The following is a 19,346-nucleotide window of genomic DNA, read 5'->3' as shown; positions in this document are numbered from 1 at the left end:
TGGGTAATATTGTAAAGGATTTAGGATCTACAAGACGATAATTGTAAAGTCATAGGCGAAACGAAAGCAAAAACTATGATGGCATTAGTTCTATCAGACGGTTTTGTGTGATCTTGTAACAAGTTCAAAATATTCAATACGACTTTCACACGATGTTGGTTAATTAGACATGTTTCTGCAGAGCGAGAGTGTGACAGTCATTTTATAGGCCAAACAGAAGAAAAAAAAATGAGTTTAGATTTGCAAAAGACGATTTCACATGATTTTTTTAATGATTTTAGAACTTGGGAGACGAGTGTTCAAAACCTTGGTTAATTAGGCATAGAGTGGCACTTCTGTACTAGTTATTATCAATGTACTTAAAGTTGCTAATGTAAAATCGTCCCAAAGGTAAGGTTATTTAAGTATCAGTATTGTTTGCAGAGGTAATTAGAAGATGCTGAAGTGAATCTGTGTTTTTGGATGATTTGAAATTCGAAAACTGTGCAAATTGTCATAGATGAGTGGATGACTTGATATGATTTCTGTTTGTGGACAGTTTTAGGGTTTTTGTGTATCATATAATTAAATCCTAAAGTTTAAGGAATGGTTGCGAGTGAATGGATAATAATAATAATACCAGTTTTGTTTATAGATGAGTGGATGAGTGCATGATGCATGATACGATTACTGTGTCATCCTTGCTACCTGTGGACAGTTTCGGGTGTTTAGGTGTCTTGTAATTCCCTAAAGTTTAAGGAATGATTATGAGTGAATGGATGATAATATTAATACTAATTGTTTATATATGAGTAAATGATGCTTAATTATGATTTCTGTTTCATCCCTGCTACCTGTGGACAGTTTTATGTGTTTGGGTGTCTTGTAATAATTTCCTGAAGTTTAAGGCTTGATTATGAGTGAATGGATAATAATAATAATAATAATAATAATAATAATATGGATCATCCTAACAATATCAGTTCTGTTTGTGGGCTTAATTTTTAGATGCGTCCTCTCCATGTTTTTTTTTAAATGCGTGTGTGTGTATTTTTCCTCTAAAGCTAATGATTATTGTCCGTAGTCTCACTGGTTAAGGAAGCTCCCTAACACCTTCTCCATGGCGATTTATTTTTGGATATGGCTGGTTTATATTAATTTGTGTTTTTTTTATGCTGATAATGGTGGTATTGGAGGGATTTAACAGGCACACAATAGGGCAGTAAGTAATAATAAGCAAAATGAATCGCTTAGGAAGAGGTGTTAGGGATAAAAAGCAAAATTAATCGCTTAGGAATAGGTGTTAGGGATAATAAGCAAATTGAGAGGGCTTTGCAGGAGAACTGAGAGGGCTTTGGAGGTGAATTGAGAGGGCTTTGGAGGTGAATTGAGAGGGCTTTGCAGGTGAATTGAGAGGGCTTTGCAGAAGAATTGAGAGGGCTTTGGAGGTGAATTGAGAGGGCTTTGGAGGTGAATTGAGAGGGCTTTGGAGGTGAATTGAGAGGGCTTTGGAGGTGAATTGAGAGGGCTTTGCGGGAGAATTGAGAGGGCTTTGGAGGTGAATTGAGAGGGCTTTGCAGGTGACTGGGGAATTATAGATATTTTGACAGTCGTATTTAACAAGGCTGTCTGTGGAGTAGTGGCGAATGAAGTGTAATCGATAACCCAGGTAGTTGGAGGTTAGTGGTTTTCCTCTGCCTGTGTTGTCCCTCCACGAGGCACTGGCGTGAAATTGATATGGGTCACTCTATGGATGAAGTACAAAGGCTTCATGCGTCCAAAATCTATCCTCATATCCCCTGCTATCTCCGTCTTTTCTTTGACGTGTTTGGAGTTACGTAAATATACAAATAACAGTAGCAAAAATAATGTAGTTAATACTCTCAACATAATACGAATTGTCGGCCCAACTCAGGCCATCATCAGGTATTACAATTGTCTATATAGTCAGCTCCGACTTGATGAAAATACAAAACAGGATTTTATTGAACCATAAAACTAATAAAAGCAAGTCAAATCAACCCTCCTCCCAGTATAAATGCTCCAACAGATTTTTTTTTTTTTTTTTTGGCCATCACCCTGAAGGGGCATTAGGCCAGCAAGAATCACTAATCATGAAAGCCAAAATAATGATATGAAATATTTCCATCTATTTCATACCAATATTAAGTTATTATTCATGATTATGAAACAATAAGTAATAAAGAATACATCAGTATACATGGATAGTACCAGGACAAATACTTCCATCTATACATCACATATAGACTCATTACTATACCACTACAAAATAATCAAATACTTATCAAATTTATGTAAAAAAAGAATACATAAAAAGAACAAATACAAATTTACTGGTCCTGACCACAGAAATGCCAAGAACCACTCAGAGAAGACGCAAGGAAAACTACTCAAACCCCAACTGAAACCTCATTCGTCTGTTCGAACCCTAAACTCCAACCCCCCAGACTGAAGCAACCAAACCAAACCCACCTATAGGTTCGAACAGACAAACCATTAAGTTCAATTGACTACATTAATTTCAGGTCTATACTTTTCTATTAGTAATTTTTCTCCCAGTAAAGCATCAGCCGAATTACTGAATTTAGCTACTATCTGAAAATCATTGTAAGAGAAAGGGTGGTCATGGGTTAATGAATGCTCTCTAATAGCTGAAAAAGCTATCTGATGTAAATATTGCCCTGTCCTGTAGCTCTTACCCATATGTTCAGATATTCTTATTTTGAATGAACGACTTGTACATCCAGTATACCCAGCCTTACAACTAGGACGTGTAAATTTGTAAACAACATCTGGACATAGAGGAGTAGGCACTCTATCTTTGTGACTGAAAAAATTCTTGATCTTAAAGTCATTAGTAAGTATACAGTAATCCTAAAAATTTACAGAAGGAAAACTGTTTTTTAATTCTTTAAGTACCAGATTACGAAACTGATAATTGATTTGTCCATAGAAAGGCATTTTAACATATTTAACAAATTTGTTCACCTCAAAACATACAGATTTACTTTTTAGTTTAGTATAGAGGAAAGACTTCAATTACTTCTCATATATGTTTATCTGATAATTATTGTTCAGAAAATAATCCCTAAGTTTAAGAAACTCTTCATGCAAAGTTATATAATTCGAACAAACATTGTATGCTCGATTCAGTAAAGTTCTAATTGAATTAATTATGTATATCATCGGACAAAAACTGTACCAATTTAAGCCTTGACCTGTGAAATTGGTTTTCTATGTACCCCTGTTACTGGTCCATCATTACTTTTAGCAATATTTATATCTAAAAATGATATACAATACCTCCATCGTTTTCTAATTTACATGTGAACCTTACAGTTTTATGTCGTTTGTTAATATAATCAAAAAACTTTTGATAAGCTTCTTCATTATTGAAAATTAGAAATAAGTCATCTACATATCTTCTATAGTAAATTGGTCTAAATTCACTGGGACAATTATTTAACCATGAAATCTCCCTATTGCACAAAAAAGCATTAGCAAAAACAGGTCCAAGACACGAGCCCATACTGATACCATCTACTTGATTATAAAGAACATGGTTAAATACAAAACATGATTCAGATGTAGCAAATTCTAATAACTGTCTAACCTGGGTTGCATCTAAACCATAAAAATTTACTAGGTTTATAATTATCAAGAATTATGTCTATGGTTTCAGCCAAAGGATCATTAGTAAATAGAGACTCCATATCATAGCTGGTCATATCATAATGGTGTGTCTGTTCGAAGCTATAGGTGGGTTTGGTTTGTTTACTTCAGTCTGGGAGGGGTTGGAGTTTAGGGTTCGAACAGACGAATGAGGTTCCAGTTGGGGGTGTGAGTAGTTTTCTTTGCGTCTTCTCTGAGTGGTTCTTGGCATTTCTGTCTGAGCATTTATACTGGGAGGAGGGTTGATTTGACTTGCTTTTATTAGTTTTATGGTTCAGTAAAGTCGTGTTTTGTATTTTCATCAAGTCGGAGCTGATTATATAGACAATTGTAATACCTGATTTCCTGTAATCCAAGAAACCATTTACAACGCTGGGTGGTAACCATATAACCAAACCATACGTGCTGCCTACGTGTCAAGTGGGTTGTGGAGGGTTAGTGCCCCTCCCTGTAAAACAAATAACTTTGAGTCAAATGGCCACCCCGTACGGGATTATGACATCTGGCAATAGATAGATAGATAATACCTAATGATGATCGTATTATGTTGAGAGTATTTGCTACATTATTTTTGCTACTGTTGTGGAAGTTGCGATGTCCAAGATTGCCTGCAGGTGTGTTACTTGGTCGTTATACAAATGATATTATGAGCAAAGACATATAAGGGAATATCAAGCCCTATGGATGAACTACAAAGGCTTCGTGTGTCCAAAACACTATTATTATATTATTATATTTATTATACTCATTATTATATTCATTATTTTATTCATTATTATGTTCCTCATTATTTTATTCATTATTATTATTTTCCTCATTATCTAAGTTTTGATTTTGGCGCGTTTGGTGCTACATATACAAAGTGACAAAACCAAATGGACAAAACCAAATGGACAAAAACCAAATGGACAAAAACCAAATGGACCAAAACCAAATGGACCAAAACCAAATGGACCAAAACCAAATGGACCAAAACCAAATGGACCAAAACCAAATGGACCAAAACCAAATGGACCAAAACCAAATGGACCAAAACCAAATGGACCAAAACCAAACGGACCAAAACCAAATGGACCAAAACCAAACGGACCAAAACCAAACGGACCAAAACCAAACGGACCAAAACCAAACGGACCAAAACCAAACGGACCAAAACCAAACGGACCAAAACCAAACGGACCAAAACCAAACGGACCAAAACCAAACGGACCAAAACCAAACGGACCAAAACCAAACGGACCAAAACCAAACGGACCAAAACCAAACGGACCAAAACCAAACGGACCAAAACCAAACGGACCAAAACCAAACGGACCAAAACCAAACGGACCAAAACCAAACGGACCAAAACCAAACGGACCAAAACCAAACGGACCAAAACCAAACGGACCAAAACCAAACGGACCAAAACCAAACGGACCAAAACCAAACGGACCAAAACCAAACGGACCAAAACCAAACGGACCAAAACCAAACGGACCAAAACCAAACGGACCAAAACCAAACGGACCAAAACCAAACGGACCAAAACCAAACGGACCAAAACCAAACGGACCAAAACCAAACGGACCAAAACCAAACGGACCAAAACCAAACGGACCAAAACCAAACGGACCAAAACCAAACGGACCAAAACCAAACGGACAAAACCAGACAAAAACAAACTGACAAAAACACATAAGGGAATTTCGAGAGGTAGAAATAGACTAAGTTGCTGAGGAAAAAGTGTTACGGAACCTTCTTGGCCATTCTCAGTTTGACTGCACTAATACACTAAGCTGTATTTTCGTCAGTTTAGGCCTTAGCACCTCCTCTTTCGCGACTTATCTTGAGTATTACACGTCTATACTGTCTTGTATTTACTTATCGCAGTTAACGAGGAGAGAGTATGTGAGTGAGGCGGAGGGGGGAAGAGGGAGGTGGAGGCTGAGGATGAGATGGAGGGATGGAGTGGAGAGGTATATGAGAGAGGCGGGTGTGGGCTGAGGGCAGGGCAGTGAAATAGCGGGGAACAAGGCGACATGGAGGTGATTTGTTTGTGGCCACCCCTTACGGGATTAAGGCGCCTGGCAATAGAATGGAATTAACCGAACGAGAGGGTTTAAAATGAGAGGGATGAGAGGGTTCAAGATGAGAGGGTTCAAGAGGGTTTAAGAGAGGGGGTTTAGGATGAGAGGGTTTAAGATGAGAGGGTTTAAGATGAGAGGGTTCAAGAGGGTTTAAGATGAGAGGGTTTAGGATCAGAGGGTTCAAGATGAGCGAGGGTTCAAGAGGGTTCAAGATGAGAGGGTTTGTCAACAATATTCACTATCCCACTCAGTAATATCGATTCTGACCTAATATAGAGTCGATTAGCAGTCTATCTATCTGTCTATCTATCTATCTGTCTATCTATCTACCTATCTATCTATCTACCTAGTCTGCCTTCCCCAAAGAAAGGGAGGTAGCCGAGACAGGACACACACACACACACACACACACACACACACACACACACACACACACACACACACACACACACACACACACACACACACACACACATTTAATCGCATCTTCTCCTCAAGGGGAGAAGGGACAGTTCCTCACCGCACCACACCGCAAGAGGGTCAACTGCACAGGACAATCGATTAACAGTAGTAGGGGAGAAACTCGCGTCATTAGAGTCAAGAGGTGGTTTAGGGTCTCTCTCTCTCTCTCTCTCTCTCTCTCTCTCTCTCTCTCTCTCTCTCTCTCTCTCTCTCTCTCTCTCTCTCATGCTGGACGATTTCATTCACCTGAGTTAGTCATATAAACCTGAGAGAGCCAGTGAGAACACGGTCTTCTGTGTTAATGGTAATAATAATAATAATAATAATAATAATAATAATAATAAAAATAACTGAAGTAAGAATAATAATGATAGAAGTAATATAATAGTAATAGTAATAATAATAATAATAATAATAATAATAATAACAATAATAATTAATAATAATAATAATAATAATAATAATAATAACAATAATAATTAATATTAATAATAATAATAATAATAATAATAACAATAATAATTAATACTAATAATGATAATAATAATAATAATAACAATAATAATTAATAATAATAATGATAATAATAATAATAATAACAATAATAATTAATAATAATAATGATAATAATAATAATAATAACTAATAATTAATAATAATAATGATAATAATAATAATAAAAAGAAAAAAGAAGAAGAAGAATGGTAATAATAACAATAATAATAATAATAATAAAAATAGAAAATAAAATAATTAATAATAATAATAATAATAATAATAATAATAATAATAACAAGTTAGAATAATAATGATAGGAGTAATAAAATAGCAATAATAATAAGAATGGTAATAATAATAATAATAATAATAATAATAGGTAAATTACTAACAGCCATACCTAGACAGCTCTGACAAGAAAACATTCCAACAATTTTTTCACAACTCGCGAGAAATAATCTTAAGAAACAAAAAACTTAATCCAAACCCTAAGTTCGAGAGACATGAACGATGGGGTGCAGAGGGGAATTGCGTGTGTGTGTGTGTGTGTGTGTGTGTGTGTGTGTGTGTGTGTGTGTGTGTGTGTGTGTGTGCAGAGTTTGACAAATGAGGCGTTGCTCTTGACGTGGTACTGATGATGGCTTTTAACAACTATCTCAATGGTCCAATGCACCGAGTTGTCCTGCCATCTGGTGTGGGTCTGTGAACTTCTCCCACAGAAACGTTTTGCTGGCTTCAAAGATAAATTTTTCTATGCCATTTCATGTAGTTTCCTATCTATCTATCTATTGCCAGACGCCATAATCCCGTAAGGGGTGGCCATTTGACTTTGAGTTATTTGTTTTACGGGGAGGGGCACTAACCCTCCACCAACCCACTTGTTGACACGTAGGCAGCACGTATGGTTTGGTTATATGGTTACCACCCAGCGTTGTAAATGGTTTCTTGGCTTACAGGAAACCATTTGGCTAATCACAAAAAAATTTCAAATGCCTCTGACAATCATGTTATTGATGTGTAAGTGGAATTAGAAAAACAAACTCGTTAAACAGGAATCATCATCTCCATGGAATTAACTTCTACATACAAGTTACTGTTCACTAAACACCCCGTATAATTGGTGTTAGACTATAACGTGGTAAACATAGGAAGAAATGCTTTCATGTACAAATTTTGCCATATTCTAAAATTTGCTGCCGGGGCAATGTACGACATGTTTTCCTGGTTGCTCTCCACTCATCACCTCTTCTACATGGCGTCCCCCACAGCCTACGACGTTTGGCGTCCATCTTTGAGGGAAACCTGGATTTCACGTGTTTCATGAGTGGGTGCTGGTCTGTGCTGAAAGTTGAATTTGATTTGCAGTCAGCCACAGCGCAAAGTTCGTCATTTTGCTAACTGTTCTTATCGTCAATGTCAGGGAACCAAGTCATCCCATCACCGACGCACCTCGCCAGTCTCGTGTTTGTTTACAGTCGTACGTGTGGAAGAGCCGAATACCGAGTGCAAATGTCGCATGGCGAATTTATCCATATCTTTCATCATTGTTGATTTAAGAAATAGAAATCCTATTACCCTTATTCGAATTATATACCATCTTTATACATGCATGGAGGCAATATTTCCACATAAACCCTCTGTAATACATCCCTTAAAATCACCTGATAGACAGGAGTAGAACATATGTTTGAATACTATTTTTTGCCAACCCATCTTCTTTATAAGGCCATGAGTATTGTAGAAACCTTAGTTCTATTGGTGTACTCCTGATCTTCAACGTAACAACACACACTTTTAGCTGGCCTTGGGCAGAATTACATCAAATATTGGTAGCTGTAACCCTCACACCCGCAACAGCTGCATCTGGAAGAAGTTCACATACTCTCATCAGATGCACTGGCCTATTACTGTAACTCTCCATGGGATTTAATACAAAGAATCTTTATGGCAAGTGGTGGAGAGGGACGCCTTCACGTAGGGGCACTGATATAACTAAGCAACTCCTCCATCCAATTATTCAAACATCCCTCAACTCCCTCCCTATCCCCTGAAAGAAGGATGGGGGGACAGTAGGATGAGAGCAACACTAGCCTGCAGTCCACCAAGTTCACACGTACCACTAATTTTAATCCTATTTCGTTAGTGTTAGGCAGGTGTATGAGTGGAAATCAAAGTATCTGTATAAACAACCAGTCTTTTCCAGTCTTGTAAACAAATGCGGAATGACAGGGGACATGGTGACATGGAGGAGACTTGTTTGTGGCCACCCCTTATGAGATCAAGGGGTCTGGCTATAGATAGATTGATAAACAAATTCAATAAATATAAACAAATGTGCTATGTATATAGAGACACGGTATCTATAAACAAACACACTATGAAAACACAGTATAAACAGCCAAACACATAACCAAGCTCTCTAACCAAACTTAAATCCTTCAATCTGGTGATATTTCAATTAATCTTGCCAGTTCCAGATGACTTTAGACTACAGTGGACTTCTTATCTAATAGTGTCATTGTTATTGCCCTAGGATCATCTGAATAGGGTGTAAGTATATTCTAAAATCATATTCGAGAAACACATTGAGATGGTTTGGCCATGTGGAGAGGATGGAGAGCGAGAGACTGAAGAGGAGAGTGTAAGTGAGTGAAGTAGAGGAGGGGAGAGGGAAGGTGAGGCCAAGGATGAGATGGAGGGATGGAGTGGAGAGGTATATAAGGGAGGGGTTTGTGAGCTGGGAGCAGGGCCGTGAAATGGCAGGGGACAGGGCGACATGGAGGCGACTTGTTTGTGGCCACCTCTTACGGGATTAAGACGTCTGGCAATAGATAGATAGACAGACAATCAATCATATTCTAAAGTCACACTCGATAATCATACCCAGTCACTACGCTGCACCCATATCCTGCCGTCATATCCTCCAAGAATATTGTGTTAGTGTATCCAAATATCACATCCTTCAAGTGTACAGTATAAATGTATCCTAGATTTGTTTCTATAACCATTTGGTATAACTGTATAGAATATTCGCATCGTGTACTTAAATATCCACCTATGCGCCTGGGGTCCCTAATTCGTGAAATGTTACTTTCAGTCTTCCAATCATCTTGCCTGAAACTGGGACCTGGATTGTACATTTGACGGCTGCATCTCACGTTCTAGGGGAGTACTGGGGTGTCACAAAACTTAATTCCCTGCCACCATGACCCTAGCACAGACAAGGCATTTATTCAAAGTTTCCTGAAGTGGATTGCAGTCTGGCACATTTTCGAGACTTTTTCCCTCTTCAGTGGGTACGCCTCTCTTCTCTTACTTCCATTCTTCAAGCGATTTTACTCAGTTTAGCATAGACTTTACTAGCTCGGGGTTCCTTGCTGCCTTACTATGCCTTTTTAATACTAGAAATCTTTCCCAAGTTGAGTAATGCAAAAATTAACTTTGATACACGTCACCCGGCGTCGAGAGGGTCAGAGGAATTGTAAACTGCATCTGTATATGAACAAAAATTTTCCAACACCCTGATGGCTACTGCGACAGAATTGTAAAGTAAACAGTAGAAAAAGAAATCAGAAGGAAGGACACATTGATGATTACGATGAAATGGGAATTATGGAGGGAGAGACAGAATGGTCTGGGAATCGTGTTTATCTGAGAGCAACACGAAGAATACAAGGAAGGAATACGAGGAAGGAGGATACGCTCTGACATCTGAGGAAGGCTGAGAAATACATACGGGGAGGGACAGTGCTGTATACCATTATGCAATAGTAATCTGAGGCACACAAAAAGTATAGGTATGAACGATATTGTGTGACATTAGCGGAGGATGGAGAAATATGGAAGGCAACACAGTGTCGGGAGGTGATAATTGGCGAACTTTTACTCGTGACAGTGTTTTAAAAAAAAATTCCTCCTTACAATGACGATTATGATGGAAGAAATGACGTTTACCGAGACTGGAACTTGAAATTTTGAGTAGACATTAATTTGATATACCATACATTCCTACTAATAAATATGTTATGTCGGAAAGACAAACAGCTTTGGAAATATGGGGTGAGAGAGAGAGAGGTTAGAGCTGGATTCTATAATATCTCTAAAATTTTGGGCTCCACAGAACCCAGCTTTAGTTTCGTGAAGCCTGAGACGTTAGAGATATTAAAGAAACCAAGCTCTAACATACCTCTCTCTCCCACCCAACACTTTCACATATAATGGATCATCTAAACATATATAATTTTGCTCTCAACTTTCACAACGTTGTATACCCTCTGTTCCCCAGCCAAAGGAGGGGGACTGTATGGGGTAAGTGCGGCTTACACTTCACTGGTTTACATTCAGATGACGATCAGACGACAACAATAGCAACAACAACAACCACTTTTTATGTCTTGCTGTCACCAAATGGCTTTACTGAGCTCGGAAAGAGTCGAAATCTGGGATACCGATAATGAGCAAAATAATAATAATAATAATAATAATAATAATGATAATAATTATAATAATAATAATAATAATAATAAAGTACCGTCTTGAAGGACTAAAAGAAAATTGTGTAAAATATAATCAATGTCAGAGGAGGATATGACTGACAGACTGAAATGTAGAGTATGTGTTCGTCTAGTTCCATCTCAGTGTGATCCCAGTGGACTGCAGGCTGAAGTTGCCCCCTTCCTGCTGTCTACAATCCTTCTTTCCGAGGATAAGGGAGTTGAAGGACATTTGTTTAGTCAGGCAGGGAAGCTAGCCAGACACTTAATCCCGTAAGGGGTGGCCACAAACAAATCGCCTCCATGTCGCCCTGTCCCCCACCACTTCACTGCCCTGCTCTCAGCTCACATCCCCCTCTCTCATATATCCCTCCACCCCATCCATCTCATACTTGGCCTCCTCCTTCCTCTCCCCCCACTTTACCTCACTCACATACACTCTCCTTGTCAGTCTCTCGCTCTCCATCACCCCAACTCACACCTTCTTCTCTCATATACCTCTCCACTCCATCCATCTCATCCTTGGCCTCCCCCTTCCTCTACCCCCCTTAACCTCACATACACTCTCCTCTTTAGTCTCTCACCATCCTCTCCACATGGCAGTGAAACCAACCAGTTAAATCAGTGCCACCACGAGAAGGCGCCACTCCCTCATCACCGCATGGAAGTGTGCAAAAAGATACACCAATAACACAGGCTTCACATAATATTCACCAGAGCCTTGTCAATCCCTCCAGTGTTTTCTGTGCCCTCTTTCTGCTATACCCCTTTCACTCAAACTTGGCCTAAAATTACCATCTCTCCATCTTTAACTTTGGACTGGGGCAGGAGGTCAACGCTGGATTTTGGCGCTAGTCACGAAGAAGTGCAATGGAAGGGTTAAGACTGGTAGCACTGTCTTTTTCTGCTACTGAGCGACTTGTAATAAGCTTCTGTCTATCTGTCTATCTGTCTATTGCCAGACGCCTTCATCCTGTAAGGGGTGGCCACAAACAAATCGCCTCCATGTCGCTCTGTCCCCCGCCATTTTACTGCCCTGCTCCCAGCTCACACACCCGTCTCTCATATACCTCTCCACTCCATCCCTCCATCTCATCCTTGGTCTCCCCGTCCACCTCACTCACATACACTCTCCTCGTCAGTCTCTTACTCTCCATCCGCCCAGCTCACACACCCCTCTCTCACATACCTCCCCACTCCATCCCTCCATCTCATCCTTGGCCTCCCCCTCCCTCTCCCCCCCTCCACCTCACTCAAATACACTCTCCTCGTCAGTCTCTCGCTCTCCATCCTCTCCACATGGCCAAACCACCTCAATGCGCTTCTAAAGGACGTAAATCTAGGCAAGTTAGAGTGAAAGGAGTATAGGTGGGGATTTTAACACGAAAAGACCCTCTCAATAGCAAAGGAATCGAGAAATGCTGCGGTTTAAGGTGCTTCTGTCTCTGCTCGTAATGGTAGGTGATGGTGGCGGTATGGTAGTGGCTGTGGTAGTGGTTAATGGTAGTTGTGGTGGCCCTGTTTATGTGGTTGTAGTGGTGATGGTATGGACGGAGCTATGGTGGTACTTGAATGGTAGTGATGGTATTGAAATGGTAGTGATGGTATTTAAAAGGTAGTTAAATGGTCGTAGTGGTAGTTAAATGGTCGTAGTGGTAGTTAAATGGTAGTGGCAGTGGTAGTTAAATGGTAGTGATGGTATTTAAATGGTAGTGATGGTATTTAAATGGTAGTGATAGTGGTAGTTAAATGGTAGTGGTGGTATTTAAATGGTAGTGGTGGTAGTTAAATGGTAGTGGTGGTAGTTAAATAGTAGTAGTGGTAGTTAAATGGTAGTGATAGTGGTAGTTAAATGGTAGTGGTGGTATTTAAATGGTAGTGGTGGTAGTTAAATAGTAGTAGTGGTAGTTAAATGGTAGTGGTGGTATTTAAATGGTAATGGGTTGATTGAGCTCATGGTAATAGATAAAATAATAGATCACACTGACAGAGCTACATTAAGTGAAAGGATGGTGGCTGTTTACTCAATGCCTAATTACAGAAAACCACATAACACTATTGAGATTATTTATGCTGTGAGACGAGGGTTAGTTATAGATCTGAACTGCTGTGGTGAGGGTGAGGGTGTGGGTGAAGGTGTGGGTGAAGGTGAAGGTGTGGGTGAAGGTGAGGAGGGTGAAGGTGAAGGTGTGGGTGAAGGTGAAGGTGTGGGTGAAGGTGTGGGTGAAGGTGAAGGTGTGGGTGAAGGTGAGGGGGGTGAAGGTGTGGGTGAAGGTGAGGAGGGTGAAGGTGAGAGTGAGGGTGACGATAAGGGGGTGTGAGTGTGGGTGAAGGTGTGGGTGAGGGTGAGTGAAGCTAGGTGTGTGTGTGTGTGTGTGTGTGTGTGTGTGTGTGTGTGTGTGTGTGTGTGTGTGTGTAAATAAAGATGGATGGGTGGGTGAATGATGGGTGGATAGGTGGGTGGGTGGGTGGGCAATGGATAGGATGTGGACGGATGGATGAATGGATGGGTAGGTGGATGAATGAGAGGGTGTGTAGTGGCTAAGAGATGCATGGGCAAATATGTGAATAGATGAATGATTTGAGAGATTGACTAGGTTGGTGATCACACGGATGGATGGATGGATGGATGGAAGTGTGTATGGATAGCTGGATGGAATGTGGATAGATTGGTTAGGGACAGATAGCTGAGTGAATGGTGTGGGTGGGTGGATGGGTGTGAGATGAATGGGTGGGAAGTGTGGGTGGGTGGGTGGATGGGTGTGGCTTAGATGGATAGATGGATGGATGTGTTTGTGGCTGGGTGAATGGGTGTAAGGTATAGTGGATGGATGGTTGGATGGATGGGTGGTGAGAATGATGGATGGATGGATGGGTACGAGAAAGATGGATGGAATAATGAGAGGGTGGATGAATGCGTGGGTAGAAGAAGGTGGATGGGTGACTGAAAGACAGATGGATGGATGGACAGATCGATAGATGGATGAGTGGTTGACCAGGTGGATAAATGAATGGATGGATGGAAGAACAGATGGGTGGATGGATGAATGAATGGTCAAATGGACGAATGAGATGGATGAATGGCTGATCAGATGGATGAATGAATGAACGGATGTATGAAAGATGGGTGGATGGACGAATCAGATGGCAGAATGGATGGTCAGATGGATGAATAGATGGCAGAATGGATGGTCAGATGGCAGAATGGATGGTTAGATGGCAGAATGGATGGTCAGATGGCAGAATGGATGGTCAGATGGCAGAATGGATGGTCAGATGGCAGAATGGATGGTCAGATGGGTTGAAGTGAGAATCATGTGGACCGCTGCAATCTGTCGCACCTGAGTCGGGCCATCAGAATCGCTGTCCCCCTCCCCAGAATTAGAGCTAGTGGAGGTAGATGTCATGGCGGCGGCTCTCCCAGAGTTGGTGGCAGCAGTAAACGACCCTTTCCCCTGTAAAAGGCACAAACACACCACCAAACATATTTCTGGGTTCTCTCCTGTCCGCTAACTTCCTTTTAGCTTTCCTTCTTGAACTCTGGACAAAATTAGTCTTTAGGTTTTAGTCTGGGATCATAATCTTTCTCCCCCTTTTTTTTTGAGGAAGTGTTATCTAAGTGATACATTTAATTAATCTTGGTTAAATTTATAGTCCAAGTTGATTAAGTCCTAAGTTTGAAATGTGTGCAGTGTCCCGGTGCCACTTTGAAGATTTAAATACAAAATATTTAATACATCACAAGTCCACGGTGGTAATGATAAGTTTTAATCCTTCCACTGCGTTTGTCAGGCTTAAACCTCACTATAATTTACCCCAACTGATTAGATATTCAACACAGAGAAGCCATACGTGGTCCAAGGGTTAGAAAGTACTGTTCCTAACTCCCTGACAGCGTAGTAATTCTTTTTGATTTACTCTGGTTAACCCCTGAATAAAAGCTGTATTCTAGGTGGCGCAAGAGGCTTCACACACCTCTCCCTTAGCGATTTATTTTGTATACTATACCTTGACTTTCTCTTAGGTGTTTTTTAAATGGTTTTAATATCAGCATAGTTTGGATCAGTAACATACAAGAGGATACCAAGATGTAATATGCAAATTGAACCGCTAAGGAACTGGTGTTAGGAAATCTCCAACAACCACTTAGAATATTCTTAGGCACAGAGAGGAACCCTACGCAGTCAAAGGATTAATATGGCCACAGATCAAAACATCGTGTAGGTAATGATCGGGAAAAAATTGAAAAATGGGAAGAATACAGTAGATCTAGGCACCAGTGAGACCAAAGACCATTCCAAACTTAGACCTATTCAACCTGGACCAACAGCATCTAGACCTACTGGCTGTATTCTAATTGGAGTGGGGGATTTCACTGTGCCTAATCCTCAGCAGATAAATCCAATAAATCCATCCTGCACCTTAGTATTCTATTGTAAACTACTTATATCTAGTTCACAATTATAGTAGCTAACAAGAGAAGTGCTAAGGAATCATGAACAGATGCACTAGGAAATGATGTCAGAGTCCATAGATAAAGATGGTTTTGTGACATCACTTTGTGGCACAACTGTGCACGACTGTCACTAGGAATTGATGTCACGAAGTCCATTGATATTTCAGTGGGTATAGGGACATCATTTATTGGCGCAACTGTGCACGACTGTCACTAAGAATTGACGTCACATGTCCATTGATATTTCAGTGGGCATTGGGACATCATTTATTGGCGCGACTGTGCAGACTTTATCGCTGAGGAGGAGACTGAAGCAAATCCCCGAGACTAACTAGAGATACATGTCCTAGTTTTAAAAGTTGAGGCTCAACGAGCATCCTGTGAGGCTCCCAAGATTCAAGCCCACTTTTCCATCCTACCCCAACCCAGCCCAGCCCAGCCCAGTTCTTAAATAGTCCACATGGCGACCACGATCATTTTGGGCTTAAGAGGTAGTGGGCAAGACCATCAGCTCCTTCACCCCGGGGCTTGTCTTCTTTTTACTACAGACATGCAACTCACCATTTTATTTTAACCAGCTAAGGGGAGAGCTCTTGTCGGGAAGGGGTTCATTTTAGTTCTATCCAACCCCTCCAGCTCCAAAACTCTCTCCTGAGGTGGGTAAAATGTCTGGCAGAAGCAAGAATTTATTAAAAAGATTACATTTTGGGGGCTGAAGGGTTGATTTAGTGAAAAAAATAAACAGTTATATTTGGGGCATGAATTCGCTCGCTGGCGTGGAGTGAGTGTCATTCCGTGCACAAAACAACATGCAGCGATATATATAAAGATCTCCACTCAACTTGCTAGTCTAAGGATGTAGGGGAACTTGAGAATAAACGTTAAGCAGCCATTAATTTAGATCAAAATGTGCCAGGCAAATTTGTTTGTCGATCTGATAAGGGGGTAATAATTATTTAAAAGCACAGATAAATGAATTAAATGCAACAAATATGCAGATTATTTACTCACAACCAGGTGCAGTTAATTAAAGAGGAATAATAATAATAAAACTGTAAATATATCAACGAATCACACTGATTAAAGAAATGGAACTAAGATATCTGCCGCCCTATGTCCTGTATGGGTGTTGGTTGGCTTGGAACACAAATAAGAGAAGCAACCGCTGAGGAGGGTGTGAGAGGCACCAGGTAGCTCCGTAAACCTTTATCGTGCCCGTGGGTGAGTCTCTACCACGTGAGGTCTGGTCTGTGTAAGCTCCAGAGTATATAAGGTATCTTCATGTCATCAGCGGGGGGGAGCAAGATGATGAATAAGGTCGGTATATATATCGGGTTGCCTGGCTCGTTTGGCAACCTACAGGATCAGCAGCAGAAGTGGTGATGCAGCAACAGCGGGAGCCCCAGCAGCAGCAGCAGCAGTGGAGTTAGGTAGTTACAGCAGTAAAAGTAGAAGGAGGAGTAAGAGTAGGAGTAGCAGATGAGAGTTAAGTGGAAGTAGTGACAGTGGTAGTAGTAGATGGCCACCCATAGTACTTAAGAGTTTGGCCAGGTAAGTAAGGAAGGACAGGACAGATAAAGTAATGAGCGTCCGTCGGTAATTCGCACATAGACATTTTCAGCAGAAGCGAGAGATGAAACTGTTTAGGAAAAGCCGAGTAGGACATCCGTATTTTTTTCTCTCTCTTCAGTGTTTTGATTAAGAGGGGGGGACAAACTTATATTTAAAACAAAACTGCTTATTTAGGCGGAGGATGGGAGTACAAGACAATATTTACTGAGTGACATGTTACTTTGATTAGCAGCAGGGAAAGTTTGTCATAGTTTTGGCTTTTAAGTGAAGCGATCGTATTTATTGTTATTTATATATATACAACAAGGCAGCCTGAATAATGTCTATGCTTTATAAGTTTTTCATGAGTCGCAATATGTGTGAGTCTACTGAAAAAGCTTTTAAATAGTCGGTGATTATCGTGGAATGAAAAAAAAAATAAAAGTTTTGCTACGTTGACTAAACTAGCAAGAAAAGTGTACCTATGGATGGCTGACCCTGCATGAGAGGTCAGAGTGAGCGCTATCAAGATCTTGCAACAGAAACGTACGGTGCTCTAGAAGTAATAATGATAAATAGTGACTTGCTGCTAGGAAATTCATCATACTTTTCTGGCACAGACCCACATTTTACCCTCGGTGGCCCCAAAAAACAAAGCCACAAAAATATATATAAGAAAGATGTGGCAGTCATCGTCCTAGTTTTACCAGCAACATCACGATGGAAAAAAAATATTTATTGGTGTTCAGACATGACCCTAGGCAGAGTAAGAGGTGGGTCTGGGCCTGGCGTCAACGTGCATGTTTCAACTTCAAAGATTAATCATAATAATCATAAAAATAATCATAAATATATAAACTTACAGAGCCAAAAAAATCAAAACCAGTCTGTTATAATATTCAATCATATCTGTGAACTGTTATTCCCTTTACCAGTCCATGGGATCGTATTTGTTTGTGGGAACTGAAATATCAAACAAGAGAAGCGCATGTGGGGAAAAGCGTCACTGGACATGCACCCGTTAAGCCTCATATTTATTTGCCTCTAAATGTTTTAAATACTAATTTCTCAAGGCCCTAAATCTTCCTCCATGAGAGCTAATTAACCCAGAAATATATGGATGTTGTTTATGCCTTTGCTTCCTCACACAGGCCAACAGAAAGAAGGGAGAAACCAACAGAAGCACCGTGGCCAGACAGCAGGTTTAACGCCATCACTCTCATGACGCAATTTTTCTCATTTGACAAGGCTGCCCCCAGAGGATTTTCTACACTTGGAGAGGACCCGTGGGAGTGAAGGGCTTTATCAGGGCTACATCTAACCCTTGTAGTTCTCCAAGTCTCTCCTAAGCTGAAGAAAATCGTCTGAGAGTTGAAATAATAAAAAAAAAACGTCAATGTAGTGAAGGTGTTAATGAAAGTAACTAAAATTTTTAAATCATAATAAAACATGTCACTGCCTGACAATATACCAACCACGGACAGAGAGCAGGTTTCTTAAGTTAACTGAGGAGTCACTTAAATGGTGGAACTAAGCAATAGTCCTTCATTGCCTTGAAACTTAAAAAACCAAACTCAGTTCATTAACAGAAACACAAGAATCACTCAAAGAAGAACTTGTGTTAATTGAGAACAGAAATATCATGAACAAAGTAGATCTAATGTACTAAACAAAAAGAGGAAAGAACATACACACACAAACAGAACAATCAAATAATAGTCCAGTTATTTCCTGGAACCAAACCATACTTAAAAATAGTTATACGTTCAGAGACACAGCTAATAAACTTACACAAGAATGGAAATAAACCAAACACATTCACAAGAGCGACTTAATTTCAGATGGGCGAAAGTTTTAGAGATCTCAGTAAACAAGAATTGAAATGGAGGAAGCAGAAGTGAAGAGTAAAAGACATAAAAACAATACAAAATAATAGAAAGAATTAAGCAAGAATGAAACAAATGCATAAACAGAGACAAAACAATGGAAATCATGAAAGCCATTTTTTCTGACCAGTTTAAACCCTTTAGTTCAGTGACGTACCTATTATTGCCTCTTCTAGATTATTCAAAGCTTTGGAAAGACTTTTTATATTTGAGGAATTATAGTCTTTTATATAACTCCAATTGATTTAAAAGTCTCCCA

General features: G+C 39.9%; 1 protein-coding gene across 1 annotated transcript in view; it reads right to left on the bottom strand.

The window, feature by feature from the left end:
• LOC145419071 (gamma-aminobutyric acid receptor subunit beta-like) overlaps positions 1-19,346 on the bottom strand; it is a 228,143-nt gene that overhangs the window by 71,333 nt on the left and 137,464 nt on the right. Inside the window, exon 4 of the mRNA XM_080287315.1 lies at positions 14,536-14,649. Coding sequence (XP_080143441.1) covers positions 14,536-14,649 — 114 coding nt within the window. The remainder of the gene's footprint in view (positions 1-14,535; positions 14,650-19,346) is intronic.

This window comes from Coenobita brevimanus, chromosome 117 (genome assembly GCF_032717465.1).
Source record: "Coenobita brevimanus isolate Jiangsu-jjx chromosome 117, ASM3271746v2, whole genome shotgun sequence".
Lineage (NCBI taxonomy): Eukaryota > Metazoa > Arthropoda > Malacostraca > Decapoda > Coenobitidae > Coenobita > Coenobita brevimanus.
Note: the sequence above shows the minus strand (reverse complement) of the source record. Positions and strands in the feature narration are given on the sequence as shown.